The sequence below is a fragment of the Stegostoma tigrinum genome, chromosome 42 (genome assembly GCF_030684315.1).
Source record: "Stegostoma tigrinum isolate sSteTig4 chromosome 42, sSteTig4.hap1, whole genome shotgun sequence".
Classification (NCBI taxonomy): domain Eukaryota; kingdom Metazoa; phylum Chordata; class Chondrichthyes; order Orectolobiformes; family Stegostomatidae; genus Stegostoma; species Stegostoma tigrinum.
In genome coordinates this window covers 14593160-14616492 of record NC_081395.1, presented here as the reverse complement: position 1 = coordinate 14616492, position 23333 = coordinate 14593160, and the positions used below count along the sequence as shown (strand labels likewise).

The 23333-nt window shown below is 45.4% G+C and overlaps 1 protein-coding gene across 10 annotated transcripts in view; it reads right to left on the bottom strand.

Moving 5' to 3' along the window:
* Positions 1 to 7723: 7723 nt before the first annotated feature.
* LOC125449334 (zinc finger protein 239-like) overlaps positions 7724 to 23333 on the bottom strand; it is a 16286-nt gene continuing 676 nt past the window's right edge. The window contains exons 1-3 of one of the 10 annotated variants that reach the window (XM_048525036.2): positions 18262 to 18525; positions 10755 to 10950; positions 7724 to 9573 (exon numbers count right to left, since the gene is read on the bottom strand). In XM_048525036.2, coding sequence (XP_048380993.1) covers positions 8285 to 9301 — 1017 coding nt within the window. In that variant the 5' untranslated portion in view covers positions 9302 to 9573; positions 10755 to 10950; positions 18262 to 18525 and the 3' untranslated portion in view covers positions 7724 to 8284. Of the gene's footprint in view, positions 9574 to 10202; positions 10301 to 10754; positions 14995 to 15022; positions 18208 to 18261; positions 18526 to 20171; positions 20229 to 23308; positions 23330 to 23333 lie in introns of those variants that run through there. The other 9 variants (XM_059641531.1, XM_048525037.2, XM_059641533.1 and 6 more) reach the window with 9 other exon arrangements.

The window sequence follows — 23333 nt, the reverse complement described above, 5'->3', positions numbered from 1 at the left end:
TCATAACCTTGAATACTTTTGCTGAACAAAACTTTATCTATCTCAGGTTTAAAATTTAACACCTGAGGGACTGAGCATCAACTGCCATTTTGGGAAGAGAGTTCCACACCTCTACTATCCTTTTTGTATAAAGGTGGTTTGTACGCCTCTCCTGATCAAACAGTGTTCTGTTCATACAAGTTCCGAATTAAATTGTGGAAAATTTCTATTCATCCAGCTCTGGATGGTGGGACATAGTGTGACTTGGAGGGAGCTTTGAGGTGGTGATGGTCACACATGGCTCCTCCCTGGTCTTTTTATGGTGGTGGAAGTGGCTGGTTTGGGAGGTTTTGCAAAAGTTATGGTTGAGTTGTTGGTCGATTAGAACCCCTCTCATTCACCACCATCTCCTCCCAGCCCTCTGACTTCACCCTGCCACCACCCTAAGCCCCACCATCTCAGAGGCCAGAATCTCTATGACTAGACTGAGTGGCAGGTTCACTCCTGAAGGACATTAGTAAATCATTTTGGTTTTCATGATAATTGATAGCTTTCATAGTCACCTTTTGAATGCTCTGACCTACAAATTCAGCTCAATTTCACAACTGACTCTGTCAGGGGAAAATGTTCAAGTCTCTTATTAAAGTTAGAACAATGGCCCATTTAGAACTACATTATAAAATCAAAGAGAGTCACCATGGTTTAGTGAAGAGGAAATCATAACTGACAAGTTTGTTAAAGTACTTTTGAGGAAGTAACAAGCAAGATAGATAAAAGGGGAAACTAGTAAATCAAGTATATTTAGATTTCTAAAAGCCATTCAGTATGGCATTTTATATAAGACTATTTCATACGATAAGAACCAATGAACCCACACTGTTGGGGGGAGGGTATATATTAGTCAAGAACATTGATCAAGGATTGGGTAATGAATTGAAGGCAGAGAGTAGTGAGAAAGATATCATTTTTTATGATGCCAAACTGTAACTTATGGAATCCCACAGCGATCAATACTGAGACCAAATTATTTACAATATGTACCAATCACCTAGATGACAGAAGTGAATGGACTGTTGCCAAGATTGCAGATGATCCAAAGTAGATAGGGAAGCAACTAATAAAGGATGGCACAACCAAACTACAGAGGGATAGAGATAACAAAGTGTATAGCTGGATGAACACAGCAGGCCAAGCAGCAGAGGAGCAGGAAGGCTGACATTTTGGGCCAAGACCCTTCTTCAGAAATGGGGGAGGGGAATTGGGTTCTGAAATAAATAGGGAGAGAAGGGGAGGTGGATAGAAGATGGATAGAGGAGAATATAGGTGGAGAGGAGACAGACTGGTCAAAGAGGCAGGGATGGAGTCAGTAAAAGATGAGTGTACATGGGGAGGTAGGGAGGAGATAGGTCAGTCCAGGGAGGACAGACAGGTCTAGGGGGCAGGATGAGGTTAGTAGGTAGGGAATGGGGGTGGGACTTGAGGTGGGAGGAAGGACAGGTTAGGGAGGCAGGGACAAGCTGGGCTGGTTTTGGGATATGGTGGGGGGGGGGGGGGGGGGGGAGGGGAGATTTTGAAACATGAGGTCCACATTGACACCATGGGGCTGCAGGGTTCCCAAGCGGAATATGAGTTGCTGTTCCTGCAACCTTTGGGTGGCATCGTTGTGGCACTGCAGGAGGCCCAGAATGGACACGTCATCTGAGGAATGGGAGGGGTAGTTGAAATGGTTTGTGACCGGGGGTGGGGTGCAGTTGTTTAGTGTGAACCAAGTGGAGGTGTTCTGCAAAGCGGTCCCCAAGCCTCTGCTTGGTTTCCCCCGATGTAGAGGAAGCCACGTTAGCAGATGTGCAGGTGAACATCTGTTTGATGTGGAGTAGGCCGCTCGTTTTGACAGGAAACTTCAGAAACATTCAGTATAGACCTCAAACTCCGTATCAGAAGCACCCAGTTCGGTGTTTGCTGTGAGCAGGAGCCAGCCGCAGCGTTTCTTCAGAAAACAGATCCCGAGTTAACATTTTCTGAAGAAGTGTCCCGACCCGAAACGTTACCTTTCCTGCTCCTCTGCCTGCTGTGTTCATCCAGCTCTACACCTTGTTATCTCAGATTCTCCAACAATCGGTAGTTCTTGCTATCTCCATCAGCATTTCTGTTCTTCAGATGCTCTTGATCTCCCGTGCTGTTCCAGCTCCACACTTAGTTATCCTGAAATAACAGCCACCCAGGGCTTGGGAGAGCAAGGCTTATGTGCGGCCACCATGACGGTCCTAAAGAGTGCATGTGCGGCCCTCCACTGGCTAGAACGCATTAGAACATAGCACAGAGATAGTAGGAACTGCACATGAACATAGAACATAACAGCACAGTACAGGCCCCTCGGCCCTCGATGTTGTGCCGACCTGTCATGCCAATCTCAAGCCCATCTAACCTACACTATTCCATGTACGTCCATATGCTGGAGAACCTGAGATAACAAGGTGTACAGCTGGATGAACACAGCAGTCCAAGCAGCATCAGACGAGCAGGAAGGCTGACGTTTCAGGCCTCGACCCTTCCTCAGAATCAAGCTCTTTGGCCCACAATGTTGTGTCCTATTATCCTACTAAGATCAAACTAACCTGCATAGCCTACATTTTACTATCAATGTGCCTATCCAAGAGTCACTTAAAAGTCCCTAATGTATCTGACTCCACTACTAATCGCTGACAGTGCATTCCACGCACCCACCACTGTGTAAAGAATCTACCTCTGACATCTCTCCTATACCTTCCTCCAATCACCTCAAAATCTTACACCACCTCGTGATAGCCATTCTCAACCTGGGAAAAAGTCTCTGGATATCTGCTCTATTTATGCTTCTCATCATGTACACCTCTACCAAGTCACCTCATCCTTCTTTGCTCCAATGAGAAAAGTCCTAGCTCCCCCAATCATTCCTCATAAAACCTGCCCTCCAGTACAGGCAGCATTCTGGTAAATCTCCTCTGCACCCTCTAAAACTTGCACATCTTTCTGATAATGAGGTAACCAGAACTGAACAATACTCCAGGTGTGGTTTAACCAGAGTTTTATACAGCTGCAACATAAACTCGTGGTTCTTAAACTTAATCCCTCTGCCAATGAAAGCCAACACACCATAGGGTTATTTTTTAAAAAATAACCCTATCAACTTGGGTGGCAACTTTGAGGGATCTATAGATGTGGACCCCAAGATCCCTCTGTTTCTCCACACTGCCAAGAATCCTCCATTAACCCTGTATTCTGCATTCAAATTTGGCCTTCCAAAATTAATCACTTGACCCTTGACCGTGTCTCCCGCATTTCCTATGACTCATCCCTCACACTCCCTCACTGCAATAACAACCAAAACAGAATTCCCCCCCCCACCCCCAACAATCCTCATGTACCACCTCACCAACTTCCGGATCCAATGCATCATCCTCCGACACTTCCGCCAACTGCAATCTGACACCAAAGACATTTTTCCCTCCCCACCCTTATTTGCTTTCCAGAAGGACCACTCTCTCTGGGACTCCCATGTCTGCTCCACACTCCCCTCCAGCCCCATCACTGTTCCCTGCAACTGCAGGAAGTGCTACACCTGCCCCTACACCTACCCTCTCACTCCCATCCCAGGCCCCAAGATTACTTTCCACATCGAGCAGATGTTCATCTGCACATCTGCTAATGTGGCATATTGCATCCGCTGTTCCCCTTGTGGATTCCTCTATATTGGGGAAACCAAGTGGAGGCTTGGGGACGGCTTTGCAGAGCACTACCCCTAATTCACACTAAACAACTGCACCTCCCAGTCGTGAACCATTTCAACTCCCCCTCCCATTCCTCAGACGACATGTCCATCCTGGGCCTCTTGCAGTGCCACAACGATGCTACCCAAAGGTTGCAGGAACAGCACCTCATATTCTGCTTGGGAACCCTGCAGCCCAATTGTATCAATGTGGGCTTCACAAGCTTCAGAATCTCCCCTCCCCCGATCACATCCTAAAACCAGCCCAGCTTATTCCCGCCTCCCTAACCTGTCCTTCTTCCCACCTCCAGCACCACCCTCATCTCCTCCCTACTAACCTCATCCTGCCCCCTTAACCTGTCCATCCTCCCTAGAATGAAATGGCCAATCCCCTCCCTAACTCCCCACCTATACTTCCCTTTACTGGCCCCATCCCCACCTCTGACCCGTCTGGCTCCTCTCCGCCTATCTTCTCCTCTATCCGCCTCCCCCTGTTTATTTTAGAACCGCCTTCCCCATTTCTGAAGAAGGGTCTAGGCCTGAAACATCAGCCTTCCTGCTCCTGTGATGCCGCTGGGCCTGATGTGTACACTCAGCTCTACATCTCGTTATCTCAGTTTCAAGGTGGCAAGCGAGTTGTCGGGAGAGAATTCCTGACCTTGGAGCAGATACAACTTAGGGTGCAGCCAATGACTGAGCAATGCAAATTAGGTAAGTATAAAGGCTGGAATCGGAGCAGCCCATGTATCTTGGATCGCGAGATTAGAGAAAAAGACAGGAGAAGTCATGGAGAAACTTGATGACAAGATGAGAATTTTAAAACCCAGACCTTGCGTGAATGGATGCCAGTGTAGGTCAACGAGCATGAGAGTGACAGAGGAATGAGAATTGTTGCAATGCACCAACAGTGAAGTGTTGGATTATTTCAAGCTTATAGAGAGGAGAATGTGGAAGATGATTGAGCACAGCATTAAGTTAGTCAAGACTGGAAGAAAGAAAAGGATGAATGAGGGTTTCAGCAGCAGCTACACAGAGAGAGAGAGAGAGAGAGAGACAGGCTCAAATGAGATGACAGAGGTAGATACAGATGATCTGTGTGATGACACAGATATAAGATCAGAAGCTCCTCTCAGAATCAAAGTGCAACACCAAGTTTTGAACAGACTGGCTGAAATCTCAGTTACAAGAGAGAGGGTTGGAGGCATAGCTCAGGAATGAAAACCAAAAGAACTGTGGAGGCATGATGGGGCTGTACAAAACGGTAGTGCGGCCTCACTTGGAACATTGCGTGCAGTTCGGATTGCCCCATTACAGGAAGGATGTGGAAGCATTGGAAAAGGTGCAGAGGAGATTTACCAGGATGTTGCCAGGTCTGGAGCAAAGGCCTGATGAAGAAAGGCTGAGGGACTTCAGTCTGTTCTCATTAGAGAGCAGGAGGCTAAGAGGGGATTTAATAGAGACATACAAAGATGATCAGAGGATTAGATAGGGTGGACAGTGAGAGTCTTTTTCTGACAATAATGACGTCAGCTTGTACAAGGGGACATAGCTACAAATTGAGGGGTGATAGATTTAAGACAGATGTCAGAGGCAGGTTCTTTACTCAGAGTGGTAAGGGTGTGGAATGCCCTGCCTGCCAATTAGTTAACTCAGCCACATTAGGGGCATTTAAACAGTCCTTGGATAAGCATATGGATGACGATGGGATAGTGTAGGGGAGTGGCCTTAGATTAGTTCATCGGTTGGCGCAACTTCGAGGGCCGAAGGGCCTGTTCTGCACTGTATTGTTCTATATTCTACTTTACACATATTCAAATGATTAAGCTGTGAAGTGGGTGTACAGACACAAATGTGGGAGGGACAATATTTGGGGAGGTCAAAAATTGGGAGGGGTTGAGTGCCTAATTTGTAGGCTGGGCGCACAATTTTTGGAGCTGCAAAATTTGAACGAGGCTCATTATGTGGGGTGGGGAAAATTTGGGGGCATGAAAATAGGAATGTGAGCGCTTGCAGAATGTATAAGCTGCAAAATTGTGTGGGGGGGGTGCATAATTGGGGCAGATGCAACATTTAGGGAGGTACATAATTTGGACAGGCCCTTAATTTGAGGTGCCGCAAAACCTGGGGAGAGTCACAAACGGGGGCCACAAAATCAATGGGAGGATGCTGTAGAGGGTTGCATAATTTGCTGGAAGTGCTGCAAATGAGGGAATGCAATATCTTGGGAGAGAAATATGTGAAAATTTGGCTGGGGCACAAAACTTGGAGTGGGCAAAACCTCGGCGAAGGGTAGGAAAAAATAAAAAAACCACACAATTTGGGGAGTGCACAGAAAAATTCAGGAATGCAAAATTGGGCTGGGGTCACAGCAAAAGTAGAGGTTGAGATAACAAGGTGTAGAGCTGGATGAACACAGCAGGCCAAGCAGCATCAGGAGCAGGAAGGCTGACGGTTTAGTCTAGGCCCGAATCATCAGTCTTCCTGATCCTAAGATGCTGCTTGGCCTGTTGTGTTCATCCAGCTCTACACCTTGTTATCTCAGATTCTCCAGAATCTGCAGTTCCTATTATCTCTGAAACAAAAGTTAGGGGTTTAAATTGGGGGCAGTTGAAAACATGGTGTGTTCAGGACAATATTTGGGCAGGGCCAGAATTTGTTGAGTTGCATGTCAAATTTTTGGGAGTTGCATTGTGATTGGGGAGTACAATTTTGGCAGGGTGCATGCAAAACATAGGGGTCTACAAAATTTAGAGGGGCGGCACAATATGTGGATGCCTCCACAACTGGAGGGGGCCACGAAATTGGGGGGGAACCACCAAACTTAGGGGTGTAGAAAAATCTGGGGTACAAATTTGACAGAGGGAGCAACATTACAAAATTTGGTGAGGACACAAAACTTGGGGGAGGTCTGAATAAATTTCAGGGTACATAATTTGTGGAGGGCCAGCAAAACCCGGTGAGGGGTGTCTGCAGGGACAGGACAAAAAGGACAGCAGGGAAAAGACATGGTGGGTAGAGATAGGGTGGGAGAAATAGATGGGGGAATAAAAAGACAGGGAAAGAAAAGGAAAGACCTGAGGCAAAGTCAGAGATACAAAATGCAGAAAGAAAGGAGACAGAATGTAAGAGGGAATGAAAGAGGTGGAGAGAGAGGGGGAAAAGGGAGAAAGAATGACAGACAGAGACCGAGAGTGGGGGAGACCGAGAGCAAGTGACAGACAGACCAACGGGGGGGGGGGGGGGGGGGGGGGGGGGGGGGAGGAGGAGGAGAGAGAGAGCGAGGGAGCGAGAGAAAAAAGATAGATACTGAAAGGAGGCAGAAGGGACAAGAGACAGATAACTACAGCACGAGGAAAGGGAAGAAAAGTCAGGGACGAACAGGAGTCAAGGAAAGTAATGGAGAGACTGAGGAGGGAATACTCACTATTCCCATGGGCTCCAGCTCCCTCGATGGTTTTTCCACACTCCTGTCTCTAATGAGTGGCAGACCAGGCTCCTGGAGTTTGCTTCAGTCTGAATGGTTCAGGAGGGGGTCAGGGGATGATGGTGGAGGTTAAAGCATCGACACTGGTATTGCGATTCCAACTGTGTGCATGCACACACATCCTCTGATACTTATCTCCTGCTCTGTCCACACAGCAAAAAAGAATTGTGGCTGCCACGGCCTACATTAAATACCTTCAGGTAAGTCACTCAAAGACCCCTCTCTGCCCAAATCCAAACTCATCCAGTCAGGTCCCAGCTCCTTCTTCCTGAAGCACAGCTCCTCCATGTATGGAGCACTCCAAGAGGCATCTTTGCAAGATTTGAAGCAGGGTGAGAGAAGTGTGAGAGGAAAAATAGCAGCTCAACAGTTTTGCCTGCCTCTCTGTATCTCTCCTCCCCAACCTCCTTACTTCACACATACTGACCCCAGACTTACAATCCACACAAACAAAACTGCAGTTTCAAACTGACCGCAGCCACAACACAAGTTCATTTAGACAATGGGACACAGGCTTCTGCAACCAATAGACAAATTTATTTCACAAGGGAACGCAGGATTTTCACACAGAACAACACAAGGTGGGACTGAAAGGAACAAGTCAGCAAGTTTACTTTTAATGAGTTTGAGAATTCTATAACTGAATCAATCCACTTCATAATTAAATGGTGAGCAGAGATCTATTGTGCAAGTTAACAAATTTACTGTACAAGTTAACTGAAGTTTTAGTCTGCTCCCCGACCAGATGGTCCCTTTAACTGAACTGTGGTTCATTACCTTCTGCAGAAACAGATCACAATGAATGTGATTCAATCATCAATTAAGAAATGAGAAAAAAAACCAAACCGCTCTAACAGTTTTATAGCAGGTGGGACTTGAAACCAGAGTTTCTGGTTGAGGGGGAGGGATGACAGGACCCATTGAGACAGCAGTGAGCAAAACATATTGAATCTTGAACTTCATAAATCGAGATATTGTGGAGAAAATCAGGGAAAGATCTTTAAAAATCTCTCTTTAGGTCAGAACTAGAGTCCAGTTCTGTAATCAATGCTTCAAGTGTATTGAGTTTGAGGGGTTTAGGTGAGGTAGAGAAATAAAACATTGTTTCCATTCTGTGATGATCCAAGGACTGGGGAACTAGAGTTAAGGTTTTGGGAAAGAGATGCAGAGGTGATGTGAGGAAAAGTTTTATTAAGAACAACAGCAACTGATGCCTGCCCTGCAGTCACTTGTGAATGCACTGGTGTCTCAGAAGGTGGAATGACTGAGTAAATCCTTTCCCACGAGGGAGCAGGTAACAACTTCTCACCAGTGTGTGTTCGCTGGTGTCTCAAAAGGTTCTTTGAGTTGACAAATCGTTTCCCACACTCAGTGCAGGGGAATGGCCTCTCCCCAGTGTGAATGCGTTGGTGTGTTATCATTTCATGTCTGCATTTATAGCTCTTCTCACAATGCGAGCATTTGAAAGGTCTCTCATTAGTGTGAACAAGTTGGTGTGCCCGGAGGTTGGATAACAGTGAGAATGCCTTGCCACACTCAGTGCAGGGGAATGGCCTCTCCCCAGTGTGAAATCGCTGATGTGTCAGCAGGTACGATGAGTCACTGAATCCCTTTCCACACTCAGGACAGATGAATGGCCTTTCTCGAGTGTGAAGTCGCTGGTGTCTCAGCAGGTGGGCTGATTGAGTAAATCCCTTTCCACACTCAGGGCAGATGAATGGCCTTTCCCCAGTATGAACTCGCTGGTGTCTCCATAGACTGGATGAATCACTGAATCCTTTATGACACACAGAGCAGACGAATGGCCTCTCCCCAGTGTGAACTCGCTGGTGTGTTAGCAGGTTGGATGAGTCGCTGAATCCCTTCCCACACTCAGGACAGATGAATGGCCGCGCCCCAGTGTGAATGCCTTCATGTTTCTGAAGATCAAATGACCGAGCGAATCCCTTCCCACAAACAGAGCAAGTATATGGCTTCTCCCCTGTGTGAATGCGTCGATGAGCTTCCAGCAAGGATGGGTATTTGAATCCCTTCCCACAGTCCACACATTTCCATGGTTTCTCTACAGTGCAGCTGTCCTCACGTTTCTCCATACTGGATGATCAGCTGACTCCTTGCCCATACACAGGACAGTGATACAGATTCTCCTCACTACGAATGGTGTAATGTTATTCAGGCTGTGTAACTGGTTCAAGGCTTGTCCACAGAAAGTTCACTGGAACACATTCACTTGGATGTGTGTGTCTTGGTGCATTCCAGTCACACTGATATTTGAAACCTTTTCCCATAGACAAACGTTGAAAATCAAAGGGCTTTTAAGTCTTGTTGGGCTGTTTGTTTGGCATTCTTCCTAATAAATGTGCCCCTGTAAAACAAATTTAAAAATCAGGAAATGGTGAGTATGAGAAAGAAAACTGTTCAAGACAGTAAAAGAATCGTGAAATAGAGTTCATTGAATCCGATGATGTATGTCAAAGACACTCAAAAGTAGTGACAATGAGTTTTTATGACAACCCAATAAACTTAAGGATTTCACAAACGTCTTTCAGGGAAGGGGACCCACTGCCTGTCCATACATGTGCATGAGTGAGACAGATAGCACAGCTTGACTGTATGACAGTGAATACTGAAGTGTATGAGAATCTTAGTTTGAGAGATGTTGTCAGACTGTGTGATTGCGAGTATGTGCATGTCTGTTTGTGTGAGTGAATACATGGGAGAACACGTCTGTGTAAGACAGTGTAAACATGAGTATGTTTGCACGTAGGTGTGTGTATCAGTGTGACAGACACACTCATGAAGTACATGTACATATTAGATTGGTCATTTGTGTTGTATGTGTTCATGACTATGTGCCTGTGTCTACATGTAGTAGTTTTGAGCAGGAGAGGGTCAGTGTGTATGACTGAGTGTGACTGCAAGTATGAAAGAGTGTTAGTGTGTGACCGTTTAAGTGAGTGTGTGTAAATGTGGACATGGAAGAGGGTCCCTGACCTGAAACATCCACTTCCTGCTCCTCTGATCCTCCAGATCCACACTTATCTGACTCCAGCATCTCTAGTCCTTACTATCTCATATTAATATGATTTTTAGTTTCCTTTCTGAAAATCATCCTACAAAAGCCACTGAACAGAACGGTTACTGGATACAGGGGGCTGGATGTGGGCCAAGGTCATAGAAACTGGACGACGTAATCTGCCTCTTGCTTGCCTTTTCCACCACCTCTCCATCAATAAAACATTGGGTCTCAAAGACTAATGCCGCTTCAGGGAGAAGTTGTGGTCTATCTGAGCCTACTCCTTGGAATCTGTCATTGGGACAATTGCTCACCAAGAACATGGTGGCCGCGCATGCGCCCGGCCGTACTTGGCCCCCAGTGAAAGCGGCGGCCGTTAAATCGGCCTAACACGGAGCTGCGGCCTCGCTCTGTGCACACAACGGGACCAGAAAACCTATTTAGGGGTCTGGGGCTTACGCAACACATTTACGAACGCTCCCCATTCATTAAACGGATTCATCGCTCCCTCGGCCCCGTCTCATTCTCACCGTTTGTGGATCTGAGAAAAACACGTCCGCCCATAACTCTCTCAGTCTCAGCGCATGCTCCATAAACGGCACAGCATTGCGCATGCACACTGTGCTCCTGTTGAGAGGCTAGGAGCGTTTCAATACCGCCGGAAACGCTGGGTAACAGCCCTACCATTGAAGGCAAGAGGTCTTTTCCGTCATTCATTTTTCTGCACTAGAATACAGACAAGAGGCCTAAAAGGCTAAATAATAAAAATGTCAACAAATTTTACTGAAAGCCGTCGTAACGGTAACAATTGCATCGTGAGCCAGACACACCTTCTTTGCTCTGAAAAGTCTGACATGAATATATCTGTCGCAGCATCCTGAGGATGTCTTCAGTTTCACAACTGCACATCAGGATGCGACAGTGTCCAATTAAATATAATCTGAATAGCACAGCCTTTTCAAACTGTTAGGCAACAGCCAGTTCATAAGTGCCAATACACAGGAGAAACCCTGGACACCTGGGACTGAGGGTAGGGATTAAGTTACTCAACAAAGCTGGAAATATATTGATGCGCTCACACAGTGCACAGGCCATTCAGCTGCTGAGTGTGGGAACCGTTCACCCAGTTATCCATCCTGTTGGCACACCAGCAAATTATGAGGAGATAGCATTCACCTCTTCAGTTAAAATGTTGCCAATGGGGAGATGCTGTTTAGCTACTCCAAGTGTGTGAAACAATTCATTCCATCAGATAAACTGCTGAAACACCAGAAAGTTTGCAATGAGAATAGGCCTTTTAACTGCCCAAACCGTGGGAAATGCTATGCAGGTTCTGGGGACCTGATACCCCATCAATGTATTCTCATTGATGAGAAACCATCAATGTGTTCTCAGCAATGGGAGTGAGTTCAGGTGATCATTGCAACCACTGTACAATGGCACATTTCACACTAGGAAGAAGCAGTTCACCATTTCCATGCACAGGGACAGATTAATTCCCTTATCCAACCGCAAGACCTTGGAAATAATTAGAATGTGGCAGTATTTTAAATGTTCCAGGGAACTGATGTCCCATTAACATATTCAGACTTGTTTAGGCACTCTCATGAGGGTCTGTGTCAGGATTGAATGGCCATCTATACCCAAGGACCTGGGTATACGTACATGCAAAACCAATAAACGTGAGGTAATGGATTTCATCTGTTAGATACTTGTCAGTGGTTACAGCTTGATTGAAAATCATGAAGAGTGGTCAATGATTATTTTTTGAGGAGGAAGGTTTGTGGAGGTCCCTACGGCTATTGAGATCCTTTCTTTTCTGACAATGTTAATGATCTAGACCTTGCTGACCAATGCACAATTTCAACTGCCAGAGACAGCGATGGATGCAGGTACAGTTACAATGTGTAAAAGACATTTCAATAAGTTCATGAATAGGAAAGGTCTGGAGAGAAGCAGGCCAAGCAGAGGCAGATGGGTCTAGTTCAGTGTGGGAAAACGGTCAGCATGGACTGGTTCAAATAAAGAGTCTATTTTGATGCTGTATGACTGACAAGTTGGAGGAGGGGGTGGATAGATAAGACAGTTCAGAAGGAGCAAATAAAGGGTAACTACTCTAAAGCATGTGAGCAGAAGGACCTGGGTATATGTACGTGCAAAACCAATAAAGGAGAGAGTATGGGTAGAGACAGCCATAAGGAAGCCTGCAGTATTCTGGCATTATGATTAGGGATACAGATTAGAAGTTATGCTGAACTTGTGTATGCCACTTGTCAGAAATCAATTGGAGTATTATGTATAGTTCTGGGTTCCACTCTCCAGGAAAATGAGAACTCAGAGGGGGCAACAGAGTTTTCCAGGAATGTGTTATAAAGACAATGTAAAGAAATTGGGACTGTTTTCATGATAGAAGAAAAGGCTAAAGGAGATTTGATTGAAGTTTTCAAAATCATGCAGGATTTGCTTGCGTGAGATAGGGAGAAACTGTTTCTGTTCATAAATTGATTGAGAACCAAAAAGGGCAAAACTTGAAAGTAAAATGCAAAAGAAGCAAATGCAAGGTGAGGGAAAACTTTTCCATTGCAAATCGTTAGAGCCTGGAATGTACTGCCTGGAAGAACGGTAGCAGCAACTTTAACCAAGTGCAAATACAATGGGCAGATTGGTCTCTTTCTTCACCACAACAATTGTCTTGGTCTTTCCATCTATTCTGCTGCCTGCCTCTTCAGTCCACACAGCCTGATCAGGTTCATTTTGTGGATCAGTCATACTGTGATGGATGGTAAGCCAGAAGACACCACAAGACAGAAATCAGAATGTAACTGTTAAGTGTACCTACTCAAGTTAATCAAGAGTTAGGAGGTGGCATTCTATAGGTAGTAACACTGAACCCACTGTTATTTACAATTTGTAATAGTTCGGGTATCAGAAATCAAAACTCCAATTTTAAAGTCTGGGGGTAGAATGAGTAAACTGCAAACAGAAATTTACACTTAAATAAAACATAGTAGAATGGCTCATTAATCTCTAATTAATTTGCTGACTGAATGAGTCACAAGAAAATCATGAACTGGTTATTTATGAATTAACTGATTATCAAATTGAGAGGTAAAGCTAACAATGAGGAAACTACGACAAAGTCCTAACAATTGACACAACAAGAAAAAAACAGGGAATTCCTGGTAACACTGCAGACACTTTTATTTGGATAACAAACACTTGTTGTATTTGTACCAGCATTTAACAGCTCCTGTGAATCAAAACTGCTGTTTAAATGCACAGCTTAATCTTTTTTTCTTATTCATGGGCATTGCTGGTTTGTCCAGTATTTATTATCCATCCCTAATCGGCCTGCAGACTGTGATGATGAGCTGCCTGTCTGAACTGCTACAATCCATGTGGTGTGGGAGAACTCACAATGCTGTTACGGCAAAAGTTTCAGGATTTTGACCTTGCAACAGTGAAGGAATGGCAATATATTTCCAAGTTAGGATGGTGAGCGTCTTGCAGCAGAACTTACATGTGCTGAGGTTGCCATGTATCAATTACTGTTGCCCTTCTGGAAGAAGGTAGAGGTCACAGGTTTGAGGGTGAGAGTTACTCATTGTAGAATTCCCAGTCTCTGACCCCATTATTGCTTGATGTTAAAAGAGCTAAATAGAAAGTAGTTATTGATGGTTGCTTAAAGTGGTAACTTCAGGACTGTCACAGAAAGACATTACAAATTTCACAGAATAATCATCACTGGCACCTGAAGCTAGAAACCTAATCCTGCCATTTTGGTTTCAGTCACTCTTACAATAATCATTGGAGTCTTCAAAATACAGGTGGATTGGGAAAATTAGGTTGGTAGCAGATCAAGAAACGGAATTTGTGGAATGTCTATGAGAAGATATTTTCAGAGCAGAGATAGTAGGAACTGCCAATGCTGGAAAATGAGAGACAGCAAGGTGTAGAGCTGGATGAACACAGCAGGCCATGCAGCAGAGGAGCAGGTGTCGTTTCAGGTCTAGACCCTTCTCTAGAGTTGATTGGAAGGGGATCATAGCAGAAAATATCATGAAACAGCAATGTAGGGATTTCTGGGGGTAGTTCAGGAAGTGAGCAGAAATTCATCCCAAGGAAGAAGTAATATACTAAGGGGATGATGAGGCTACCGTGATTGACAAGGGAAGTCAGTGAGAGCATAAAAGCAAATGAAAAAGCATACGGTGTGGTGAAGACGAGTGGGAAGCCAGAGGATTGGGAAGCCTTCAAAAGCTAGCAGAAGAGAAACAAGTAATAAGGTTGCAGGGGGAGGAGCTTGGAAGATGAAATATGAGAGTCAGTTGGCTGATCAGATATTTAAAAAAAGTAACAGAGGCTAGAGTGGACATTACACTGCGAGAGAATAGAAATGGGGAAAAATTGGTGGAGGAACGGAATAAGTACATTGCATCAGCCTTCATGGTGGAAAACACCACTGGCCTATTCGAGAATCAGGGGGCAGAAGTGAGTGTAGTGGCCATCACTAAGGTGGTGCTGGGGAAGCTAAAAGGTTTGAAGGTGGATAAACCACCTCAAATCAGATGCTCGACATGCCAGAATTCTGAAGGAGATAGCAGAGGATTTTTAGTGGCATTGGTGATCTTTCAGGAATCACTGGTGTCAGGGAGGGTCCCAGAGGACTGGAAAATATCGTAACTGTCCTGTCTAAAGAGAGGGAGACAGAAGGGTTTGTAATGAGGAGCAGTTGATTACACTGGGTTTGAACCCAAGGAGTTTAGAAGGATTTTGGGTCAGGGTCATTTAAACTTACCGAATATTGAGAGGCATGGATAGAGTGGACATTGAGATGTTTCCACTAGTATGAAAGGCTAGGATCAGAGGACAGTCTCAGATTGAAGGGATGACATTTAAAGATGAGATGAGGAGGCATTTCCTTAACCAGAGGGTGGTTGACCTATGGAACACATTGCCACAGACAGCTGCAAAAGCCAAGTCATTGAATGAATGCATTTCATACAAAGATAGGTTCTTGATTGGTAGGGGAATCAGGAGTTACTTCAGAATTCTGCTTAAAGGTGGAGCTGTAGTCTACACCATAACCCCCCCAGACTGATCTCAAAACTCCAGGACCTGGATCTTGGCTCTGCCCTCTGCAACTAGATCCTCAGCTACCTGACCCATAGAATGCTGTTAAGATAGACAACTGCACCTCCAAGATAATCCTCAACACTGGAGACCCCCAAGGATGCCTTCTCCGCTCCCTACCGTACTCCTCCTACACCCATGACTGTATAGCTAAATTCTGAACAAACGCCATCTTCAAGTTTGCTGATGACACCACCGTGGTAGGTTGGACATCAAACAATGATGAGTCAGAATACAGAAAGGAGACAGACGTCTTGGTGTCAATGCGCAATGAGAAAAGCCTCTCGATGTCAGCAAAACAAAAGAACTGATCATTGACTTTAGAAAGAAAGGAGAACATGCCCCTATCTACATCAATAGAGCATAGGTTGAGACGGCTGAGAGCATCAAGTTCCAAGATAAATGACAGCCTGTCCTGGAGCTCAGGATATTCAGCACGTCCAAAAGGACCCTCACCAACTTTTACAGATGCACCACAGAATGCTTTCTAGCTGGGTGCATAATTGCCTGGTACAACAACTGTTCTGCCCACCACCAAGAATTGCTCAGCAACCGTATTACTGACCAAACTGGTTAGGTCCTAAAGGACATTGCTGTTAGACTGGGACTGCAGCAGGTAGTGAGGGAACCAACAAGTGGGAAAACCACACGACCTCATTCTTACCAATGTTCCAACAGCAGATGCAGCTGTCTGTGACAGTATCGGTAACAGCAATCAACATGCAGTTCTATGGAGACAAAGTCCTGCCTTCACATTGAGGCTAACCTCCATTGTATTGCATGGCACTATCACCATGCTAAATGGGACAGACTTCAAACAGATCTAGCAATTCAAGATTGGGCACCAGGAAGTGGTGTGGGCCATCAACAGCAGCAAAATTATACTCCAGCACAACCTGTAACCTCACGGCTTGGCATATCCCTCACTCAACCATTACATTCAAGACAGGGATCAAACTTGGTTCAATGGAGTCTGCAAGAGGGCATGCCAGGAACAGCATCAGGCATAATTAGAAATAAGGTGTCAACCTAGTGGAGCCACCAAAGAGGACTACTTATGTGCCAAACAGCATTAGCAGTAAGTGATAGACAGAGCTAAGCAATCCCACAATCAACAGATCAGATGTAGGCTTTGCAGACCTGCCACATTCAGTCGTGAATGGTGGTGGACAATTAAAAAAACTCACTGGAGGAGGTAGCTACACAAATATTCCCAACTATGATGGAAGATAAGGCTGAAGAAGTGTTTGTAATCTTTAGCCAGAAGTGCAGACTGGATGATCCATCTCAGCCTCCTGTAATGGTTCCCAGCATTACAGATACCAGTCCTCAACCAATTCGATTCACTCCATGTGATATCAAGAGACAGTTGGAGACACTGGATTCTGCAAAGGCTATGAGCCCTGGTACCATTCAGGCAATAGTACAGAAGATTTGTGCTTCAGAATTTGCCAAAATAGCCAAGCTATTCCAGTACAGTTGCAACATTGGGATATAACTGACAGTATGGAAAATTGCCCAAGTATGTCCTGTACATAAACGGCAGAGCAAATCCAACCTGGCCAATTACCACCCCAGTCTGCCCTTGAACAGTGAGGTGACGGAATGTGTCATCAACCTGCTTAGCAATAACCTTCTTATCGATGCTCAGTTTGGGTTCCTCCAGGGCCACATGTCCTGACCTCATTACAGCCTTGGTTCAAACATGAACAAAACAGCTGAATTCCAGAGGTGACAGTGACAACTTGTGACATCGAGGCTGCATGTGACTGTGTGTGGCATCAAACAACACTAGCAAAATGGAAAATCAATGGGCCAACTCTCCAGTGGTTGGAATCAAAGTGGACACATAGGAAAATGGTCATGGTTGCTGCAGGTGAGTCAACTCAGCTCCAGGACATCGCTACAGGAGTTCTGCAAGGTATTGTCTTAGGCACAACCATCTTCAGATGTTTCAATGACATTCACTCCACCATAAGGTCAAAAGTCCGGATGTTCGCCAGTAATTACATGATGTTCAGTATTATTTGCAACACCCAAGGTACTAAAGCAGTCCATGTTCAAAAGCAACAAGACATGGACAATGTCCACACTTGGGTTGACAAGGGGCAAGTAACATTCACACCACACAAATGCCAGGCTATGGCCGTCACCAGCAACTGGCAATGTAACCACCACCCCTTGACATTCATTAGTGTTACTTTTAGTGAAGCCCCCACTATCAATATCCTGGGGATTATCATTGACCAGAAGCTTGCCACAAAAATATAGTGGTTATAAGAACAGGTCAGAGGCTAAGAATGTTGCGGAGAATTACCCACCTCCTGAGCCCAGAAAGCCTGTTTTCCATCTACAAGGCACAAGTCAGGAGTATGATGGAATACTCCTCATTTATCTGGATGACAGCAAATCCAACAACACTCAGAAAGCTTGACACCATTCAGGACAAAGCAGCCTGCTTGATTGGCACATCCACAAACATCCACTTCCTCCACCACTGATGCTCAGTATATTGACAAGATGCACTGCCGAAATTCACCAAAGATCCTCAAACAACACCTTCCAAACCCACAACCACTTCCATCTAGCAGGACAAGGGCAGCAAGCATATGGGAACATCATCTTTTCAAGTCCCACTCACAATGCTGACTTGGGAATATATCACCATTCTCACTGTCACTGGGTCAAAATCCTGGAATTCCTTGCCTTACAGTATGTGGATCAACCCACAGCAGGTGGACTGCAGGCGTTCAAGAAGGCAGGTCACCACTACCCTCAAGGGTAACTGGGGACAGGCAATAAATGCTGGTCATCTTGCGCCACGCATAGCCCACGAATGAATAAACAAGCATTTCTGTAGAAGGACCCCGAACCGAAACGTCAACTTTCCTGCTCCTCTGCTACCTTCTGTGCTCCTCCAGCTCCGCACCGTGTTACTTCTTAACCTTAAACGACTCCCTTTGAGCAAGGACTAACTCCAGGCAGAGATTTCCTCCCAATGATTTTAATTTTACTGGGTCTCTTGATGCCACAGTCAACTGCTGCGGCGGCATTAGGACGTCACCCTCAACTCTGAAACTGTCTTTGCCCACGTTTGGCTCGAGGTTTACTACATCCCTCTGTCTCCGGTACAAGGCCTCTCCCGTCCTCCCCACCGCTTCCGCCGAGTCCAACTCACAAAAGGAACTGCCCACAATACCCCGCGCCCATCCCCAGAGCACGCGCATTCTCAGCAGCTGCGTAAAGAAGCCGACAGACAGAACACATTTCTGACCGCCGGGTATTGTGGGAAGGGACACCGCCATTGCTGTGGAAAATTCTACGGCGCAGCACGAAAGAAGGCTATCATGCCCATTCAGAAAATTGCTCGAAGAGAAAATAGAATAAACATTCCAAAGTACTTGTCCCACGAACCAGGCGTTTTTGTCATACCTTAAGCACACTTGCACAGAGAGAATCAAAATCGCTTACAAACTGAACCAAACAATACATTCCTGTCCGCAGATGACCATATACGGGAATCATCTCTACTTCCACTGGTGCAGTAAAAAAGAAAATGGTGCCAGTTTTACGGGAGCAAGATGAAGCGTATAACATTGCGTTAAATAAAAATAGAACTGATTCTGTAACTATCCCAAATCCTTCTGTCACATCATCACAAGCATGTTGATTGGTCTAGCCATTGTGCGTGCAAAAGTGCATTCAATTAAGAAAGATTCTTCTCTCCATATTTTGAGTGATATTGGAAATTATTTTTGAATGAATTTTTATCGCATAAAACTCAAGTTTAATTCACAGAGACAAGAGGAAAAAAATCTCCAACTTAATAAAATTTTAATACTATCTCCCAAACCCACAATAATCAGAATGATAACAGCAGCTGGTGCACTGGAAAACCATCACTCCCATGACATTCACCAAGCAGTTCACACGTGAAAAACAGGCTGTTTGCTTGCTCGGAGCATTTATGCAGGGATTTAATCAAATATCCAATCCACTGAGAACGAGTGGAGCTCTGCAGTGACTGCAGGGTTGGATTTTACTAATAGTCACATCTAGGACTGTACCATGTTCTCACGGAGTGTAAGGTTTATTTCTGCTGATACTAAAATAAAACTGGCATAGAATTTAGTGTTCTGATGGTTGTTTCTCTTTGTATTATAATATAGAAAAATATTCTGAGAAGATTTGTAGCTCAGGTTGAGGTTCTGGATGCGAGATTGCTCGCTGAGCTGGAAGGTTCATTTTTAGATGTTTCGTCACCATTCTAGGTAACATCTACAGGAAAACAACACATACGGACCAAATACTGAATGACAGGAGCAACCATCCCAACACCCACAAACGAAGCTGCATTAGAACACTATTCCAACGAGCCGCCAAACACTGCAGCACAGAGGAACTATGCAGAGCAGGAGGAAAATCACCTATACAGCGTATTCAAAAAGAATGGGTACCCTATGAACACAGTCCGCCGATTCCTCAGCAATAAACCCAAACAAACAGACAAAACGGGCTCAGAAACCATAACCACTCTCCCCTACATCAAAGACATTTCCAAAATGACTGCCAGACTACTCGGACCTCTTGGCATCAGGGTAGCCCACAAACCCACCAACACACAAACAGCAGCTAATGAACTTAAAAGACCCTATACAGACAACAAACAAAACGAACGTCATCTACAAAATACCTTGCAAGAACTGTGACAAACACTACATTGGACAAACTGGCAGAAAGCTAGCCACCAGGCTACATGAACATCAACTAGCCACAAAACGACATGACCCACTATCACTCGTATCCTTACATACAGATGAGGAAGGACACCACTTTGATTGGGACAGCACATCCATCCTAGGACAAGCCAAACAGAGACATGCACGAGAATTCCTAGAAGCATGGCATTCCAACCGGAACTCCATCAACAAACACATTGGCTCCAAATCAATCTGCCATCCCCTGAGAAAAAGAAAAGGAAATGACATCACCAACCCAAGGAAAGCTAACCAGATAAATAGAAAGCGGGACATAACACCAGTGCTTCATCAGAGGCTCACTGATGATGTTACCTAGAATTGTGACGAAACGTCTGAAAATGAACCTTCCAGCTCGGCGAGCAATCTCACATCCATAGAAAAAATATTTTACAAGAAATATTTATAATATAATTATGTAACCCAGCCTGCAAATAAAGGGCATTTCCTATGGCTTTTCACCATACCTTTTTGAGATGAAAGTAAAAAGTGATTCGATTGTATTTCATGTAATTTAGTGACCAAGCCCAATGCTCAATGTATATTGGGAAGATCAAACACAGATTGGCTGATCACCTTGTGGTAAACATTCATGCATTCTGCACGCTGGGCCCTTAGCTTCTGATTCCTTGTCATTTTAAAATCTCTGACCCACTCTCACTCTGACCTATCTGTCCTCAGCCTCCATTGGTATTCCTATGAAGTTCAGTGGGAACTCATCTTCTGATCTGGCATTTTACAACCTTTGGACTCAAAATGGAGCTCAAATGTTTCTGGACCAACACAGTTGTCAAGATCTGGAATTCTTGGCCTGAAGATTCTATCATACCAGGAGTTGGTGATTTATTCCACTAAACGTGATCCACATTGCAATGAACTCATGGCTGAACCATGCCCTATGTCCCTGAGTACCTTGAGTCAGGGAAAGTCCATCCATGTCTGATTTTCTATTAACATTGACGTATCATGAAATGCTGTTTGAGGGAGACTGTTCCAAGCTCCAACAAATTTATCCAACAAAGTGTTTCCTAACTTTGAAAGTTTTGGCTCAGAGATTGCTGGGCCCTTTGCGGAGATATTTGTATCAACAATATCCATAGGTGGAGGTGTCAGAAGACTGGAGGTTGGCTAATATGGTGCCGTTATTTAAGAAAGGCAGGGAAAAGCCAAGGAATTATAGACTGGTGAGCCTGACATTAGTTTTGGGAAAGTTGTTGGAGGGGATTCTGATGGACAGGAATTACATGCATTTTGAAAGTTAAAGACGGATCAAGGATAGTCTGCATAGCTTTATGCATGGGAAATTGTATCTCACCAACTTGATTGACTTCTTTGAAGAGGGTTCAAAGACTATCGATGAAGGCAAAATGGTAGATGTTGTCTATGTGAATTTCAGCAAAACATTCCACAAAGTTCTGCATGTTAGACTGGTTGGTAAGACAAGATCACGTGGGCTCTAGGGGAACTAGCAAATTAGATACAAAGTTGTTTTGAAGGCATGCAGAATTGAGCAAAAATCCCTATCATCTAAAATACTGGACCAAAACACTGGCCTTTTCACAGCTTTAAAAGCAACTGGGCTATGATCTGGGAAAAATACACAGTAACTGAGGTGGCTGCTTGGAATCTTTGTTCAGCCCAAAAATCCAATCCACACCTCAGCTCCAAGAGATCGACTAAACCCAACAATCTAGACTGAAAAAGTCTCCATCTCAGGCAACCAGCTTGTAACTGATGTCCATTTCAAGCCCACCGACTCCCACAGCTACCTAGAATACACCTCCTCCCACCCACCCTCCTGCAAAAATTCCATCCCCTATTCCCAATTCCTCTGCCTCCGCCGCATCTGCTCCCACGATAAGGCATTCCACTCCCACACATCCCAGATGTCCAAGTTCTTTAAGGACCACAACTTTCCCCCCCACAGTGATCGAGAACGCCCTTGACCGCGTCTCCCGTATTTCCCGCAACACATCCCTCACACCCCGCCCCCGCCACAACCACCCGAAGAGGATCCCCCTCGTTCTCACACACCACCCTACCAACCTCCGGATACAACGCATCATCTGCCGACACTTTCGCCATTTACAATCCGACCCCACCACTGTCTGCTTTCTGGAGAGACCACTCTCTCCGTGACTCCCTTGTTCGCTCCACACTGCCCTCCAACCCCACCACACCCGGCACCTTCCCCTGCAACCGCAGGAAATGCTACACTTGTCCCCACACCTCCTCCCTCACCCCTATCCCAGGCCCCAAGATGACATTCCACATTAAGCAGAGGTTCACCTGCACATCTGCCAATGTGGTATACTGCATCCACTGTACCCGGTGCGGCTTCCTCTACATTGGGGAAACCAAGCGGAGGCTTGGAGACCGCTCTGCAGAACACTTCCGCTCAGTTCGCAACAAACAACTGCACCTCCCAGTCGCAAACCATTTCCACTCCCCCTCCCATTCTCTAGATGGGATGTCCATCATGGGCCTCCTGCACTGCCACAATGATGCCACCCAAAGGTTGCAGGAACAGCAACTCATATTCTGCCTGGGAACCCTGCAGCCTAATGGTATCAATGTGGACTTCACCAGTTTCAAAATCTCCCCTTCCCCTACTGCATCCCTAAACCAGCCCAGTTCGTCCCCTCCCCCCACTGCACCACACAACCAGCCCAGCTCTTCCCCCCCACCCACTGCATCCCAAAACCAGTCCAACCTGTCTCTGCCTCCCTAACCGGTTCTTCCTCTCACCCATCCCTTCCTCCCACCCCCAGCCGCACCCCCATCTACCTACTAACCTCATCCCACCTCCTTGACCTTTCCGTCTTCCCTGGACTGACCTATCCCCTCCCTACCTCCCCACCTATACTCTCTCCACCTATCTTCTTTACTCTCCATCTTCGGTCCACCTCCCCCTCTCTCCCTATTTATTCCAGTTCCCTCTCCCCATCCCCCTCTCTGATGAAGGGTCTAGGCCCGAAACGTCAGCTTTTGTGCTCCTGAGCTGCTGCTTGGCCTGCTGTGTTCATCCAGCCTCACATTTTATAATCTAGACTGAAAACTAGCTTTTACCTCTCAGCTACCCCAAACCAGATACTATCAAGCCTATACAGATAGCACAACATTCAACTTCAAATCAATATTCATTCAGAGAGATATCGGGCATTCAACCTCAATCAAAATATATTTACACATACTCTTAACTGTCAGGAAGCCGTCTGA